Source organism: Tursiops truncatus, chromosome X (genome assembly GCF_011762595.2).
Source record: "Tursiops truncatus isolate mTurTru1 chromosome X, mTurTru1.mat.Y, whole genome shotgun sequence".
In the NCBI taxonomy this organism is placed as follows: domain Eukaryota; kingdom Metazoa; phylum Chordata; class Mammalia; order Artiodactyla; family Delphinidae; genus Tursiops; species Tursiops truncatus.
In genome coordinates, this window is record NC_047055.1 from 689354 (window position 1) to 706232 (window position 16879).

Here is a 16879-nt window from a genome sequence, read left to right on the forward strand (position 1 = left end):
GTTCTGAAATCTGGAAGTGTGATTCCTCCAACTTTATTCTTCTTTCTCGATATTATTTTCACTATTCAGGGCACCTTGCAATTCCTTATGAATTTTAGGATCATCTTTTCCATTTTTGTAAAAAGGGCCATTGGAATTTTAATACAGATTTTATTGAATCTTTGGGAAGTACTGTCATCTTAACAATATTGGGTCTTCCAATCCATGAGCAAGGGATATCTTTTGATTTATTTAGGTGTTTTTTCTTTCACCAATGTATTCTAGTTTTAACTTTACAAGTCTTTCCCATTCTTGGTTAAATTTTTTCCTAGGTATTTTATTATTTTGTATGCTGTCGTAATTGGATTTTTTAGTTTTATTTTTTACATTGTTCATTGCTGGTGTGTAGAAATACACACTGATTTTGTGCACTGATTTTGAACACTGCAACCTTGCTGAACTCATTTATCAACTCTAGTAGCTTTGGGGGCTTTCTTTCAGATTGTCTATATATAGGAACACATGATCTGCAAATACATAGTTTTACTTCTTACTTTCCAATTTGGATGCCTTTTATTTCTTTTTTTGCCTAATTGTTTTGGCTAGAACTACCAATAACATTGAATAACAGTGGTGAAAGTGGGCATCCTTGTCTTGTTCCTCATCTTATGGGAGAAAGCTTTTCACCATTGCGTAAAATGTTAGCTGTGGGTTTTCATAAAAGCCCAAAAATGTTGAGGAATGTTCCCTAGATTCCTAGTTTTCTGAGTGTTTTTATTATGGAAGGATGTTGAAATTTTGCTTTTTGTGCATCAGTCGTGGGTTTTTTCCTTCATTCTATTAATGTGGAATATTAATCAATTGATTTTCTTATGTTGAACCTCACTTCTATGCCAGGGATAAATCCCACTTGATCATAGTGTATAATCCTTTTAATGTGCTATTGGATTCAGTATGGAAGGATTTTGTTGAGGATTTTTGCATCTGTATTCATAGTGAATATCACTTTGTAATATTTTTTTTTGGTGATATCTTTGTCTGGCTTTGGTATCAGGGTAATACTGGCCTCAAAGATGAGTTAGAAGTGCTCCATTCTCTTCTATTTTTGGAGAGTTTGAGAAGGATTAGTGTTAATCCTTCTGTAAATGTGTGGCAGAATTAACCAGTGTAGTCATCTGGTCTTGGAGTTTTCTTTGTTGAGATGTTTTTGCATACTGATTCAATCTATTTAATTTTTATAGGTCTGTTCAGGTTTTCTATTTCTTTTTGAGCCAGTTTTGGCAATTTGTGTGTTTCTAGGAATTTGTCCACTTCATTTAGGTTATCTAACAATTGTTTGGTTTTACCTTATAATCATTTTTATTTCTGTAAAGTTGGTAGTAATGTCCCTACTTTTAATTCAGATTTTAGTTATTTGGTTCTTCTCTCATCTTTTTGTCAGTCTAGCTAGACATGTCAATTTTGTTGATCTTTTCAAAGAACTAACTTTTGGTTTCTTTGATTCTATTGTTTCTGTATTCCCTATTTTGTTTGTCTTCACTCTATTATTTCCTTCCTTCTAACTGCTTTGAATTTAGTTTGCATTTCTTTTTCTAGTTCCTTAAAGCGTAGAGTTAGAAATACCTTAAATACTGATTTGAGGTATTTCTTTTTTTTTTTTTTTTTTTTTTTTTTTTTGCGGTACCGGGTCTCTCACCGCTGCGGCCCCTCCCGCCTCAGAGCACAGGCTCTGGACGCGCAGGCTCAGCGGCCATGGCTCACGGGCCCAGCCGCTCCGCGGCATGTGGGATCTTCCTGGACCGGGGCACGAACCCGTGTCCCCTGCATTGGCAGGCAGACTCTCAACCACTGCACCACCAGGGAAGCCCTGAGGTATTTCTTTTTTAAAGTAGGCATGTATAGCTATAAATTCCCCTCTGAGCACTGCTTTTGCTGCATCCCATAAATCTTGGTATGTTGTGTTTTCATTGTCATTAGTCTCAAAGTATTTTCTAATTTATCTTGTGATTTCTTCTTTCTCTTAAACACTGGCTGTTTAAAAGCATGTTTTTTAATTTCCACATATTTGTGAATTTTCCAGATTTCTTTCTGTAACTGATTTCAGATTCCATTCCATTTTTGTAGAAGATGCTTTGTATGATTCCAGTCTTCAAAAATTGAGACCTGTTTTGTGAACTAACATGTGGTTTATCCTAGAGAATGTTTTATGTGCACTTGGGAAGGAAGTGTATTCAGCTATTGTTGGGTGGAGAATTCTGTATGTGTCTATTAGGTATAGTTTGTTTATAGTGTTGTTCAAGTCTTCTGTTTCATTATTTTTTTTCTAATTGTTCTATCCTTTAAGGAAAGTGAAGTGTTGAAGTCTCCCACTAGTATTGTTGAACTGCCTACCTCTCCCTTCAGTTCTGTCAATTTTTGTGTGATATATTTTGGGGTCCTTTTGTTAGGTGCATATATGTTTATAATTGCTATGTCTTATATCATTTTTTGTTCAATTCTTCCTTACCGCCTTTTGTATTAGAAAGACATTTTCTAGTACACTGTTTTGCTTCCTTCCTTTCTCTCTCTCTACTATATATCTCTACTTTCTTAACGGTTTCCCTGGAATTACAATTAACACTTTAGTTCAAATTAGCTCCTCAGACTGGGTGAATTGACATTATCCAGTCTGAGGAGCAGAAAGAAAGAAAGAATGAAGAAAAATAAAGAGCCTGAGACCTGTGGGACATCTTAAAACGCTCTAAGTGTACTCATAATAGGAGTCCCAGTAGAGGATGAGATAGAGAAAGGGGCAGAAAATGTATACAAATCACCTATCTTGAAGTTTGGTGATTCTTTCTTTCGTCTTCTCAAACCTGCTGTTGAACCTACCTAGTGAATTTTTCACTTCCCTTATTGTACTTCTCAGTTCTAGAATTCCTATTTGGTTCCTTTTTATAATTTCTCTCTTTATTGATATTTTCTATTAGGTATTCTCTATCATTCTCATGGTTTTCTTTAGTTCTTTGTATATCATTTCCTTTAGCTTTTTGAAAATATTTTAAATAGCTGATTGAAAGTCTTTGTCTAGTAAGCCCAACATCTTGGCTTCCTCCAGGAATGTTTTTATTAATTTATTTTTCCTGCTTTCAGCCCATAATTTGTTTCTGTGAATGCCTTTTTTGTTGTTGCTGAAAACTGGACATTTTGAATATTTTAACTATGGAAATCGTATTCCACCCCCTCCCCAGGGTTTATTGTTGCCGCTTGTTTTATCTGATTTTGTTTGTGTGTTTAGTGACTTTCCTGAACTAATTTTTTATAGTCTATATTCTTTGTTATATGTGGCCACTGAGGTCTTTGTCTTGTTAGCTTAGTAGCCATCTAGTGACTTGACAGAGATTTACTTAAATGCTGCAATTCTGGTGTTTTTTTTTTCTGGATTTAGTATTTGCCAGGTTGCTATAAAATATTGATTAGTTTCTAGAGTTCCAATAAAGTTGATTCTGACAGTTTTTGCCAGCTATTCACTGCTTTTGTGGAGGACTTTTTTTTTTTGCGGTACGCGGGCCTCTCACTGTTGTGGCCTCTCCCGTTGTGGAACACAGGCTCCGGACGCGCAGGCTCAGCGGCCACGGCTCACGGGCCCAGCCGCTCCGCGGCATGTGGGATCTTCCCGGACCAGGGCACGAACCTGCGTCCCCTGCATCGGCAGGTGGACTCTCAACCACTGCGCCACCAGGGAAGCCCTGTGGAGGACTTTTGAAGTTTCCTACTCTGCCATTTTTGTTGATGTCACTCTCTCTTTTGTCACTTTCTCTCTTGATGTCACTTTTTCAATTTTAATGTTCTGAGGGGGAAAATGTCAATTTAGAATTCTTTATCCATTAGGGTTATTAATGAAGAATAAAAACATTTTCAGGCAAGCACAGATGCAGAAGGTTTAGCTCAAATGCACACCTTTCTTAGGAAGTTACTAGACGGCCTTTAACAGCAAAATGACAGAGTGAACCAAGAAAAATGACATGAAATCCAGACAACAATGGATCCAACCCAGGAGAATAATGAAGGAAAGCCCCAAGACATCAGCTGAGACCTGATTAGCACAGGAAGATAGAAGGCTTTAGGGAGCGATCCTAGGAATCTGGAACTCAGGGAGGTGATAAAGTCAGAGAAATAAGGGAGAAAAAAGCCATTCAAAACCCCATGAAAAAGCAAAAAGCTATACAGGAAAGGAAATGGAATCATAATATACTACTTTATAGTGCTTGGTTGTACATGGAATAATATTTATATAATCATAACAATATAAACATTTTGTTTTCTATTCTTAGAATCAACTAGTACACAAAGCACAGAAAACACAATTGTGATTACAACATAGAACACAGGTTTTTGCAACTGTGAAAATATAAAGGTTTATGGTAAAACTGCAAGTAACACTAGGGAGCCAAGAGATGTCTATTGTCTGTTGTTGATAGAATAAATAAAGGGGCAAACTTTCAGATTAGAAAAGTAACAGCAGAAGAACAAAAAGTAGTAATATAACTACATTGGGCAGAATGGAGTTGGGGCGGTGTGAACTAAATCCTCATTTGTGAGACCAAGATAACATAATAAGAAGAATAATTAATATCTAAAATTAGTAAATCAAGAAAGAGTATCAAAAGTATATTATTTAGAGATATCAAGGTAAACAACAGAAGAACTAAAAACAAAATTGGGAGAAAGAAGTGGTTCCCCCTGAGGAGTGACAGTATTTCTCATAAATTCTGTGCCATCTGATATTTTTATGCACGTGCATCTATTACTTTGATGAAAAATTTAAAAATTAACACTTGTGTATGGTTCAACATCCCAAAGCTATGTAAAGGTACAATTAAGTCTCCACACCTCCTTCCTACTTCCTCTCTGCTGAGGTGACTGATGTTTCCTTCCAGATATTCTGCGTATTTCCAAGCAAGTACACTGGTATGTCATGAGTAGATTTCTCTTCCATATCCTTACATGAATGGTAGCATTCTATACAGACTGTTCTTGTACCTTGCCTTTTTTACTTAACAGTGTATCTTGGAGATATTTATGTAGCACTACTAAGCATCCTTATTTTTTTTGGTCACGCCATGCGGCATGTGGGATCTTAGTTCCCCGACCAGGGATTGAACCTGGGCCCGTTGCAGTGGAAGCACAGAGTCTTAACCACTGGACCGCCAGAGAATTCCCCTCATATTTTTAATAGCTGAATATTATTCCATCATTTAGATGCATCATAATTTATTTAATCAGTTCTGTACTGACAGACATCTGTTATTTTCCCCAATTCTTTGCTGTTTCAAACAATGCTATCATAATAAATTGACAAATATTATAAGAAAAAAACTTAAGGCATTCTTTGTTTCTGTCTCCCAATTAGATAATGAACTTGGCTTTCTCTCTGCCTCCTTGGTGCCTACCATGGTGCTTGGCATATAGTAGTTACTGTATTTGCTAATTTAGGTTGAATTGAACTTAAATGAGGAAACTAAGCTATGCAAACATTTAAATGAGATACTGTAATTCTAAAATCAAGTTTATGGCACAACAAAGACAAGAGCTTATACAAATCTATAAGACTCTGCACACTCAGCCTTTGTTTTACAATTCATCAGAGACAGGGAAAGTAACAGTGCAACTCAGTTTAGAATAATGCAGGAAAGGAAATGTGGGACAGTGCTGTGGTGATGTAACTGCAATGAACAGACTCCTTGCTTATATGATCCTAGCTTTCTAGATCCCTGATATCCAAGATGCTAAAGAGATTCTAATTCCTCACAGAGATGTTCACATGTATAAGCAAGACTATAGAATTCTTAGTGTCTTACTAATGAGAAAAATAAAATGAAATAAAACAATCAATTCCCTGGAATGGAGATTAACCCACCAATACATACATATATCTCTGTCATACTTACTCTGAGCTCTTTTGGGCCTGTATGGACTGAAAGCAAGTGTAGAGTACCCGTCCAGTCTAAAAAAAGAAAGAAAAAAGAAAAAAAGAAAGGTCACACAGAGGATTAATATTGAAAGAGTTATAGCAATTTAGTTGACTCTAACCTAAAACTCAAAGGCCCCTCTGGGACTGGAAGGTTAGAAGAGACTCCAAAGATAGACTATGTATAACTCAGTTCCTGTAAGAAGGATCAAATACTCAGTCAACGGCTTCCCTGGTGGCGCAGTGGTTGAGAGTCCGCCTGCCGATGCAGGGGACACAGGTTCATGACCCGGTCCGGGAAGATCCCACATGCCACAGAGCGGCTGGGCCCGTGAGCCATGGCCGCTGAGCCTGCGCGTCCAGAGCCTGTGCTCCGCAACAGGAGAGGCCACAACAGTGAGAGGCCCGCGTACCGCAAAAAAAAAAAAAAAAAAATACTCAGTCAACGTGAGATGGCCACAATCAAACATCCACTCATGTGACAGCAGAGAATTGCTCACAAACATGAGAACCAAGAAACTAAGAATGAGACCATTCAAACTCCTTTTTTGGAAGCTGACAAACTCATGCAACAACTATTTATAATGACAATAAATTTATGATGACAAAGCCAGAAGCATTTCAAATGAAGTATGAAGTTCAAGATAGTAAACTTTAATGTTTTCAGAAAAGAGTGATTTTATGAAGAATATTCATTATTAACATAGATTCTGAGAATATAACTAATGTACTAAACAAGAGGACTAAACTTGGTAAATGTACTAAACTTGGTAAATCGGCAAAATTCATACTTGCAGTGTTAAATTTTCTTTTTGTTTGAAGTGACACATAGTAAAACCTCTTGATCTGAACGTAAAATTCAAACAGAACAGCAAGACTAGCCATTGATTGAGCTGCTTAACTTCTCTGAGGTTCGGTTTGCTTATCCATAAAAATTGATAATAATAATCCTCACAGGTGGTTGTCAGGGTTCGAGTATATTTATGTAAAACACCTAAAGAGTAAGTGCCATACAATGCGTGATAAATGGTAGCACTTGTTCCTGTTATTAGCCTCCACTCCTACCACCGTGGCCAAACATCCGTCATCTCTTTCCTAGATTACTACAGTTGCTCCCTAACTGGTTTCACGGACGCCATGGTCTCTGCACCCCCTCCCTCCCTGTCCCCCCAGCCCCACCCCCAGTTATCTTCCAGACCTCACTGTAGGATGACCACATGAGTTACCATGCAAAGAGTTACCATGGTACCATGTCCTGGTTACCATGTTACCAGGACACTTCCAAGAAGGAAAGGTGCTAACTGAATAGGAGACTGGGACAATGGGTGGAACTGGGACTGACAGAGGCAAGCTGCGACATGTAGTCATGTTCTGCCTCACTCTGCTGCAGCCACACTGACTTCCTCGATGTCCCCTAAACATGCCACACTCACCTCAGGGTCTTTTCACTGGCTATTTCCTCTGCCTGGAACGCTCTTCCCCCAAGAAATCCACAAGACTTGCTCCCTCACTTTCTTCAGGTCCTGACTCAATGACCCTCCTGATTGAAACCTTCCCTGGCCACCCTATTAAAATTGCAAAAAGATTTTTCTCTATTCTCTGTGTCTGTGTGTTTATACACACACGCATGCGCATGTGCACACACACACACACACACACATAGACACACACACACACACGCGCACACACACACACAGTACCTTTGTATTTTTATCTTCTATGAAACAGGAAAATATAAGTCCTACAAAGCCTTGATCCATCATCTGGTACATGGCTTGTGTACGAACATCTGCAAATAAACAAAAATAAAAATCTGCTGTTAAACTGTATCTCCCAGACATGAAAATATAAAGATAACAGCAGCATACAATCCTCGCGGGATTCAGATTCTAAAGGCAGAACAGGGGTACATCCTAATGACAATATTATTGTCAAAGTATAAACATTTTACTAGGTTAGTGAAATACTACAGGAGTCGGCAATTAAATAATAAAATTTATTACTAATTCTAGGCTGCCTAGCCCACAACTAGCCCTGCTATGAAATGTAGCATAGAAAGAAAAAAATGGAAAGCCTATTATCCCCAAAACACCGATAATTTCTTCCAGGAGGACTCCAAAAGAAAGGAAGGCATTCGAAGGAGACAGCAGATTTCTTAGAATAAGCCTTTTGATGGACAGCTTCTAGGGAAGTGAATACATTAGACTTGATACTAAAGAATGGCAGTGTAGAACTATTACAGAGGAAACTATTGTATACAAGTGACTACAATAGAATTAAATACTACATTCCAGGGAACAGAAACAAAATCTCACTAAATGGTGATACAATTTTTGAAACGGAAATCATAGACAAGCACCAAGTAACATTTGAAAGGATTAGCTAAAAGATTACCAAAAACTGAACAGAGGCAAAGTTTAAAGATATGAAGTACTCAGACCATTATTTATGGATACAAAAGATCTGGTATTACAACAAAACAGTGCACAGCATGGTTTGGTCCGGTGACTTATGCCCAGTTAGCTTGTTCTATATGTTCTTAAATATACTTCGCACTGGGACTTCTACCCAATATATTCCTAAGTAAAGAGTAGGGCCCAACAGTACCCAGCAAAGAGTATGAGAAAAATACTGGCTGAAACAGTTGGTGAAAATGAACAGCACTGTTTGAATGATCTCTGTACCTGCTATATGACCTTGGTAAAATTTTTAATACCTCTAAGCCTATTTCCTCATCAGTTAAATAAGGATAAACATCATCCGTACTTTTTCAGGGTTTTGTGTTTTAAAAGTTGCCAGATGTTTTTAGCACAACGCCTAGCACATCAGAGGTACTTCATAATAATTCATTACATTTCGTTCCATCCACAACCATTGTTGATGAACTGCTGAATCTGAAATGGATTAGTATCCATACTGTGCCACCCAAAGTGCTTCTGTCAAGATCACCCATGATGCATTTTTGGTTCTCAATTTACCCGATTGCTCCCTCTTTGAAACACTATCTTCACTTGGCCTCACATTCCCACTCTTCTCATCTCTGTCCTCTTAACTTCCTGGCTCTTCTTTTCCAGTCTCTTGCTGGATCCTTCCCATCTTTCCATCCTCGAAATATTGGCATGCCCAGGGCTCTGTCTTCAGCTATTTTCTCTTCTCCATCTACACTTACTCCCTGGGGGAGTTCATTTAGTTCCACGGCTTCAAATCTCATCTCTATACTGGCCACTCCCAACTCCTACTCAATAAACTCTAGTTCCAGCCTTCTACCCAAACTGCCGAATCATATATCCAATTGTGTACCTGACACTGAGACTTGGTTGTCTTAATACTGTGCTCCTCAAGGCAGTAGGTCCATGAACTATTTGTTACCCGTTCACAAGGAGACAAGAGCTTGAGCTGGAATGGAAATTAATGCTCTGCTTCCTTCATTGACAAAGTCTTAAGGAAAATGTAAGCTGAACTAAACAATATGCTAAGTTGACATAGATGATTTTTTTTTTTTTTTGGCCATGCCAAGCTGCTTGCAGGATCTCAGTTCCCTGACTAGGGATTGAACCCGGGCCACAGCAGTGAAGGCCCAGAATCCTAACCACTAGGCCACCAGGGGACTCCCGACAGAGGATTTATGTTTGGTGTAGGCTCCTTATCGAATTGGTCACAGACCAAAGCCAGGCTAGGTGAGCATCACTTGCCTACCAGACATTTGAAACTCAACATGTCCAAAAGCACACACTTGATTTCCTCCACAAAATCTGCTACTCCCAAAGCCACACTGGCTCTCCTGCTTTTCCTCAAATATTCCAGGCATGCTCCTCCTCAGGGCCTTTGCACTGCCTATTCCGCTCTGCCTGGGACGCTCTTCCGCAAGATATTTGCACGGCCAACTCTCACTTCCTTCAGGTTTTTGCTCAACTGTTACCTTCTCCATGAGGCCTAATCACGTTACTTAAAATACAAACCCTATGCCCCTTACCCTGATTTACATTTTTCCCTGAGGTAACTTAATTACTTCCAAATTACCTCCTAAATGCCAAATCCAAAAGATACACTTTAGTCTAAATGAGGACCATCCAAGAGACCTTCTTGCAACTGTGCCAATTTTTCTTTCAGCATCAGACAGTCTGAAGAGACAAAAGAATCACACCTCCCGTTTCCTGGTGTAAAAGTAGAACAGTCTGAGCACCATATTCTTTCATTTACTCTTGACTCAAAATTTTCCTGAAACAGAAACCACAGACCCCAGTTCATAATAAAGGATTTTAAAAGAATGAGAGACTATACATACAAGTGTTTTTAGAATATGAGCCCTGAGATAGCCATCACATCACAATAAAATTTTGGTTCAGCCTTCACTTATTCTATCCCTGGTCCTAACAGAGCTTCCATCTATGTCAGTTTGCTAAAGAAGGGCATAGAAATGTATTGTAATATCAAAAAAAATTTGTTTGTAATGATTCTAAGGAGTATTGACATGTAACTTCTAGAAGAGAATGTTTGGGGAAATGTAATTTTTAAAAATGACTGGTTATAGAAAACTGCTTAATTAAAACTACAGCCTATATTTGTCATGGGAGGTTGATCTGACCCACCAACTTTGGTAATAAATTAACACACCATGACATCACCGTAGCAGTGCTTCCCTTCTTATAAAAGGATCAAGCAGATCTTATGATTAGGAACATAACTACAGGCGCATGTCTCCTTTTACTATGCACTTACAAAGACAGGAAAGTTAATGTAAGAGTAACTGAAAAACAGTGCCAAGTCACATGCGATTTACAAAATAGGCTGTGCTTTTTAAATTGCTTCCCTTTTTCTTTTTTCTTTTGCAAGCCACGTCCTATAGGTAAAATTTGGGTAAGATCGTTGCATGGGTATGACATAACTCAACTATGTATCTTTTTCCCCACCACCAAACCTATGCTTCCTCCTCCATTTCCTGTTTTCATAAATAGCATTCCCACTTAACCAGACAAAGCAGACGCTGGAGAATGCCAAGGCCCCTGATTCACAGAAACCTCCACTGAGATACTGACTCTGCCACTTATTAGCTGACTGTTTTTGCACAAAGTATTTCAGCTCGAACCTCAGCTTAGTTTCTTAGGAGCCACACACTCCTCGTGACTATTTGGGAAGTGTTTCAAGAAGTAGAGAGTGGTTGCAGTATCAAATGCTACAGACTTGGGAGACAGATACGGTTCAGACCTCAGCACTGCCACTTACTCAGCACATGGGAGCCTCTGTTTCCTCCTCACTGCCATGAGGGGGAAGGTCTCTAAGTCACGGGTTAGACGAGGAAACATTCATTTCCGCAAGTAAAGTTATTCTAATTCTTTCAAAAGAGTCAGATAGAGACAAAAAGTGACCATGATTAGAGAAAAAGGGTAAAGATAAAGAGAAAGAAAACAGGGCTTCCCTGGTGGCGCAATTGTTAGGAATCTGCCTGCCACTGCAGGGGACACGGGTTCCAGCCTTTGTCTGGGAAGATCCCACATGCCGTGGAGCAACTAAGCCTGTGCACCACAACTACTGAGCCTGTGCTCTAGAGCCCATAAGCCACAAGTACTGAGCCCACAAGCCTCAACTACTGAAGCCCGCGCACCTAGAGCCCGTGCTCCACGAGAGAAGCCACCACAATGAAAAGCCTGCGCACTGCAATGAAGAGCAGCCCCCACTCGCCGCAACTAGAGAAAGCCCGCGCACAGCAACGAAGACCCAACACAGCCAAAAAAAAACAAAAAAAGAGAGAGAGAGAAAACAATCTTGTTACATTATACTGATTAGAGGGCTGAGGAGGTAGGTTGACAGCCCCAAGAGCTAGGATGATATATGTGTCAAACAGAGATTGTAAACATCAGTTTTATAAATTTCACCCTTCACACCTTTGATTCTTCCAAATGGTAGTGTACTAGACAGTGATAGTCACAACCGGCAATTTTCAGTTATAGTTTATTTATTATTATTATCATTATTTTGGATACCAGCCAATTGTCAGGGTTTAGTCTTGATTTCCTGAATACTGTCAAAATGGAGTGCTAAAATTTTATCTCTATTAAAAATAATCAATATGACATAAATCAGTACCTTTAAAACAGCAAAATAAAAATAAGGACGTTTGCTTAAGGATACTTAAATTTTGATTTAAAATAACCACAGCCCATGTAATGGAGAAGGAAAAATGATATTCATTTCTAAGAACAAAAAACATTGCAATCCCATAATACTTACCGACATGTGAAGGCCAAACAGTTATATGGGGATGGGAATGATACCAGCCCACAACTCTCATGGGGCGGCCAGTTAGTTCAGCCAACCTGTGTGTCTGTCAAGGTATTTTCAACTTGTGGGAACACAATTTGTGATGCTAATAAAGGCTCAGAAAGCAACCTGAAGTTTAAAATAAACCTATCACAATTTAATGTCAACAAAAGAATGAAAAAAGGTCAATGCCCAGAATTTCCCAGACTTCCCTTCTAAAGCCAAAAGTATTTCTTTTTTTTTAAATAGAATCCATTTGGTTTCCATTATTGTATATAGTTATATGCTCTTAATCCAATTTAGCTAATATTTGATCACTCAAATACTTATCACTGTGCTATCTGAAAAGAAGCTTCTAAATCTTTGGATGTCACATTATTAACTTGAGTAATCTTCTGTCCTCTAGCCCAACCTACCCTCACTCCTGAAAAAGTACAAAATTTAAAAAATTCATTTCATTTCTCTCTGGCAAGCTGCCAGTGTCAACAATAGCAAGTAGGGTGGTTTCAGAGACCAAATGAACAAAGACCCCCAGTTTAGTCTCCCCATTTGTCTAGAAATATCCTCCAAAAGAACATTTTCTCCTTTGTTCTGGAAATAAAAATTTACCGTAACTGTCTGAGGCTCTGACTTGAGATAAGAACTCGGTTGGAGATAAGAAGCTGTCCCCTTCTGTTGCTATTCACTGTAAAGTGCTGGTTCATTTTCCTGTGAATTACTTGCATTGAAACCCAATAGTCCTATCTGTATAGCTAAGTGTAAGAATACTTTTTAGGGACTTCCCTGGCGGTTCAGTGGTTAGGACCCCACACTTCCACGGCAGGAGGCACAGGTTCCATCCCTGGTTGGGGAACTAAGACCCTATATGCTGCGTGGCACAGCCAACAACAACAACAAAAACTTTTTAAATATATATTTTTTTAATTTCAAATGCCAAGAGAAGTTACTTAACTTCCCTAAGCCCATTTCTTCAGCTAAGGCGAGGGAAAGGACCACCCGAAAGGATGGAAGGTCACTCTGCCCAGCACTCAAGCAGGACAGGGACTGGGGGCTGTCCCCACTGGCCAGAATGCAAATCTAACAATTTCAGGCGGCCTTGGGCAGGAGGCTCAGAAGGCCTCGGAAAAAATGACTCCTACACTGAAAGCTCCTCCGGTCCCACGCAGCAAATCTTCAAACAAGTAACAATAGGGTCTCACTGTCCCCGGTAACCTAACAGCATCCCAGAACAAAGCTAAAAAAATATGTCTAGGAATACAAAGATATCCAGCCCCCAGGGGAAAATCATAATCCTGGCATCCAATCTAAAATTACCAGGTGTGCAGAGAATTGGGAAAATCCAACCTATAGTGAGGAGACAGAGAACAGATTCATGGCTCCCATGGTTTGAGGTGTGCGGGGTGAGGGTGACCGTCCAGGGGAAGCTTGAGGCAATGGAGCGGCTCTGCACCTTGGCTGCTGTGGTGGTTTTATATATATCTCTCCACACGTATGACAAAATGGCATAGAACTACACACATTAATGTCAATTTCCTGGTTTCCATATTGAACCATAAGTTATGCAACATGTAACCTTTGGGGGAAACTGTGTAAAGGTACAGGGACCTTCCCATACTATTTTTGCAACTTTCCATGAATCTATAATTATTTCAGACTAAAGAGTTTAAAAAAAGATGCAAAAGGTACACATCGTAAGAGGAGATTGATATATATGATTATATAAAAGTGCAACAAGAACAATTTGATTGGGAAAAAACACACACATACTGTGAAAAAGCTGACAAAAATCACTATCCTTATCACAAAAGGCTAGCTTTCTTAACATAAACTATAAATTATTAAGAAAAATATTTCCAAATCAATAGAAAAACGGGCAAAGGAAATAACCATATAATTCAGAGAAAAATACAAATGACTCCTAAAAATTAAAAGCTGATCAAATTTACTCACAAGAAAAATGCTAATTAAAATTGCAAGAAAGAAGATACAATTTTTTGCCAATCAGGTTGGCAACAACCAAAAACTTTGATTTACCAGGGCCTCGCAGCACAAAAGCAAAACTTTGATAACATACAATGTTTGGAAGGGTGTGGGGAAACAGATACTCTTGCACATGGCTAGAGGGTAAACTGGTCAAACTGCTACAGGCGCAAGTCCATATAACCTTTGCCCCGGCAATTTCACATCTAGGAATTGATTCTACAGATACACGCACACATTTGTGAAATGCAACGTCCAAGGTTATTTGCTGCAGCACTGTCAGTAAAAGACTGCAAATAACCTAAACATCTGCGTGAGGACAGCACAGCCATCCAGGGCTGTATTATGTAGTCATAAGAATGAGACATCTCTATATAGTAATGTGGACAAATCTCTAGATACACTGTTAGGTAATGTCATAGCTACCATATGTATTAAATACTTTTTAAAAAAGAAAATATTCTTACATGTTTCCGTATGCACAGAATTCATCCATAAGGACACATGAAAACCTGATACCCCTGGTTATGTCCAGGGAAGGATGGTGGGGGAACTGGGGCACAGAGGCTAGAGAGAAATACTTACTTTGTATACTTTTTTGTACCTTTTAAAGTTTGTACCATGCATGTTTTCTACTTTTAAAAGTTACTTTTTAATTGACTACAAGATTAACTTAATCTGAAAGAATGATAAATTACTAAAACCGCTGATGCAAGTTTAATTTGTTACAGTTGAGGTATGGAGTCCAGATCATAGGAAGCAAATGTCCCAACTGATCGCTCTTTGGTTACATTTAACATGGAATATTGCATTCAGTTCTCAGCACTGCATTCTCTTTGAGAGGCAGCCTCAAAAGAGAATCTCCAAAGGAGAGAGACCAAGATAGTGAAAGGCCTAGAAGCTAAATGATATTACAAAAACTGTGGGGGCGGGGGGCGGGGTAGACGGGGCAGGGGGGAGTGGAGAGGAAGGAGACAGGGACTCCCCAGAGAGTTCACTGTCATCGTGTTGGACCCTGGGATCTTTTGGCATTTAAGAGCAGAAATGTTAGAAATGTCCAGTTCTTCCAATAAAAGCCACTCAAAAAGAGAAATGGAGAGAAATGCTGATTAACCAAGCAACTGGATCTAAGGGGTAAATATGAAAACTGGGAAAGAGTCACGAGGAAGAAAAGCTGCGAAATCGGCTTAAGCAGCAAACAGAGAAACCCGGAAGCCTCAAAGCACATAAAAGCTTCTCATCGACCAGCAAGGATATCTCTGCCTCTGTCGAGGCTGCAGACAGCTGCTCTGGAGAAATTTCCACTCGATCCTTCCTCTTATCAGAACGCCGCAAGATGATGACAGAATGAATGTGAACAATTCTGACGGTGTCAACCTAAAGGAAAATCCACAGAAACGTTTACTTCTGTCTCTCTCGAATAACATCTCTCCCTGCAATTACGGGACTGCATCGTATTACATTATCAGGTTAAAGTTTCCATCTTAGAAAACAGGCATTTTTTCTCATGAATAACGGAACGTTTCAAATAAAAGACATCCAACCTCAGTATATACATTTCAAAACAAAAATATAAAGGCTAACGTTTAGATCAAGGGAGGACTTTTGCAATGATCAACTAACAGTCATTTGATTTCCAACTATGTGCAGGAATACAAGTCAGAGTGCTGACAGTCCAAGTGTTCAAAATGCTAGCATGTGGTTGCGCAGCAAGAATCATACATGAAACTACACTAAAGTAACGCAGTAAATAAATGCTGCAGAGCCCAGAGGAAAGCAGTCTCTTAGATTGGAAACAAATCTTTACAGAAAAGGCAGACGAGAGTTATCTATTTCCTGATTGTCGTGTGTGTGTGTGTGTGTGTGTGTGTGTGTGTGTGTGTGCGCATGCACACGCACACATAGATAGAATTTCTGTAGATGCCAAACAGATGTGAATGACATGTTTGGGAGACAAATTGGCCAACTCATTTAGGTGGTACAGAACTTGAGGTGGAATGGCAGACAGCAAGGCTAAGAAAGAAGGTTAGCGTGAAAATATGCAAGGTCTCAAATGCCAAGCCACGATCTGCAGGATGACCTAGGAGGAAGGACACTATTTCAGAGAGCTTGACCGGGAAGCACTGGACTAAGTGTATGTCAGAGATGGAAGAAACAGCCTTGAGATTCATTAAGAAGCAAGGATCCACGAGATTTGGTAGCTTATGGACCATGGGTGATACAGGACAGAAGCTGTCAAGGAGGACTCTGAAGTTTCAGGGTTGAAACTAGGTAGAGCAGAGGAGGCAGATCTAAGTTTAGAAAGGATCAAGAAGGAAGGAAGATGAGTGTGTTTTCAGATGAGCTCAACTGAGATGAGAGGATGTAAATAAAGGCAAGGAATAGCGTGGGGAGGGGGAGCAGAGGTCCAGGGTGAATCCAGGGGGATACCCATGGTATAGGATGGGGTACAATGAGAGGAGCCAGGAAGGAAGACAGCAGTCAAAACCAGAACAATGAAATCGTTCAAGAGTTTCAGGAGAAAAGGTGGGTATGGCATTGCCAGACGTTGCCCGGACAAGGGTGAAATCTGAGACAAGATTTTGAAGTAACCTATAGACCTACACTGTGCAGCACAGCAGCCATGAGGCACGTGTGGCTACTGAGCTTCAAATGTGGTTCCCTTTCATGCCTTTTTTCACCTCATGAACTCTTTCACAGACTTTAAATTCC

At 39.5% G+C, this 16879-nt stretch overlaps 1 protein-coding gene across 1 annotated transcript in view; it reads right to left on the minus strand.

Moving 5' to 3' along the window:
- The window catches only part of BRCC3 (BRCA1/BRCA2-containing complex subunit 3), a 76607-nt gene that overhangs the window by 53531 nt on the left and 6197 nt on the right, over positions 1-16879 (minus strand). The window contains exons 4-7 of the mRNA XM_019937465.3: positions 15425-15544; positions 12158-12245; positions 7630-7718; positions 5910-5965 (exon numbers count right to left, since the gene is read on the minus strand). Coding sequence (XP_019793024.1) covers positions 5910-5965; positions 7630-7718; positions 12158-12245; positions 15425-15544 — 353 coding nt within the window. The remainder of the gene's footprint in view (positions 1-5909; positions 5966-7629; positions 7719-12157; positions 12246-15424; positions 15545-16879) is intronic.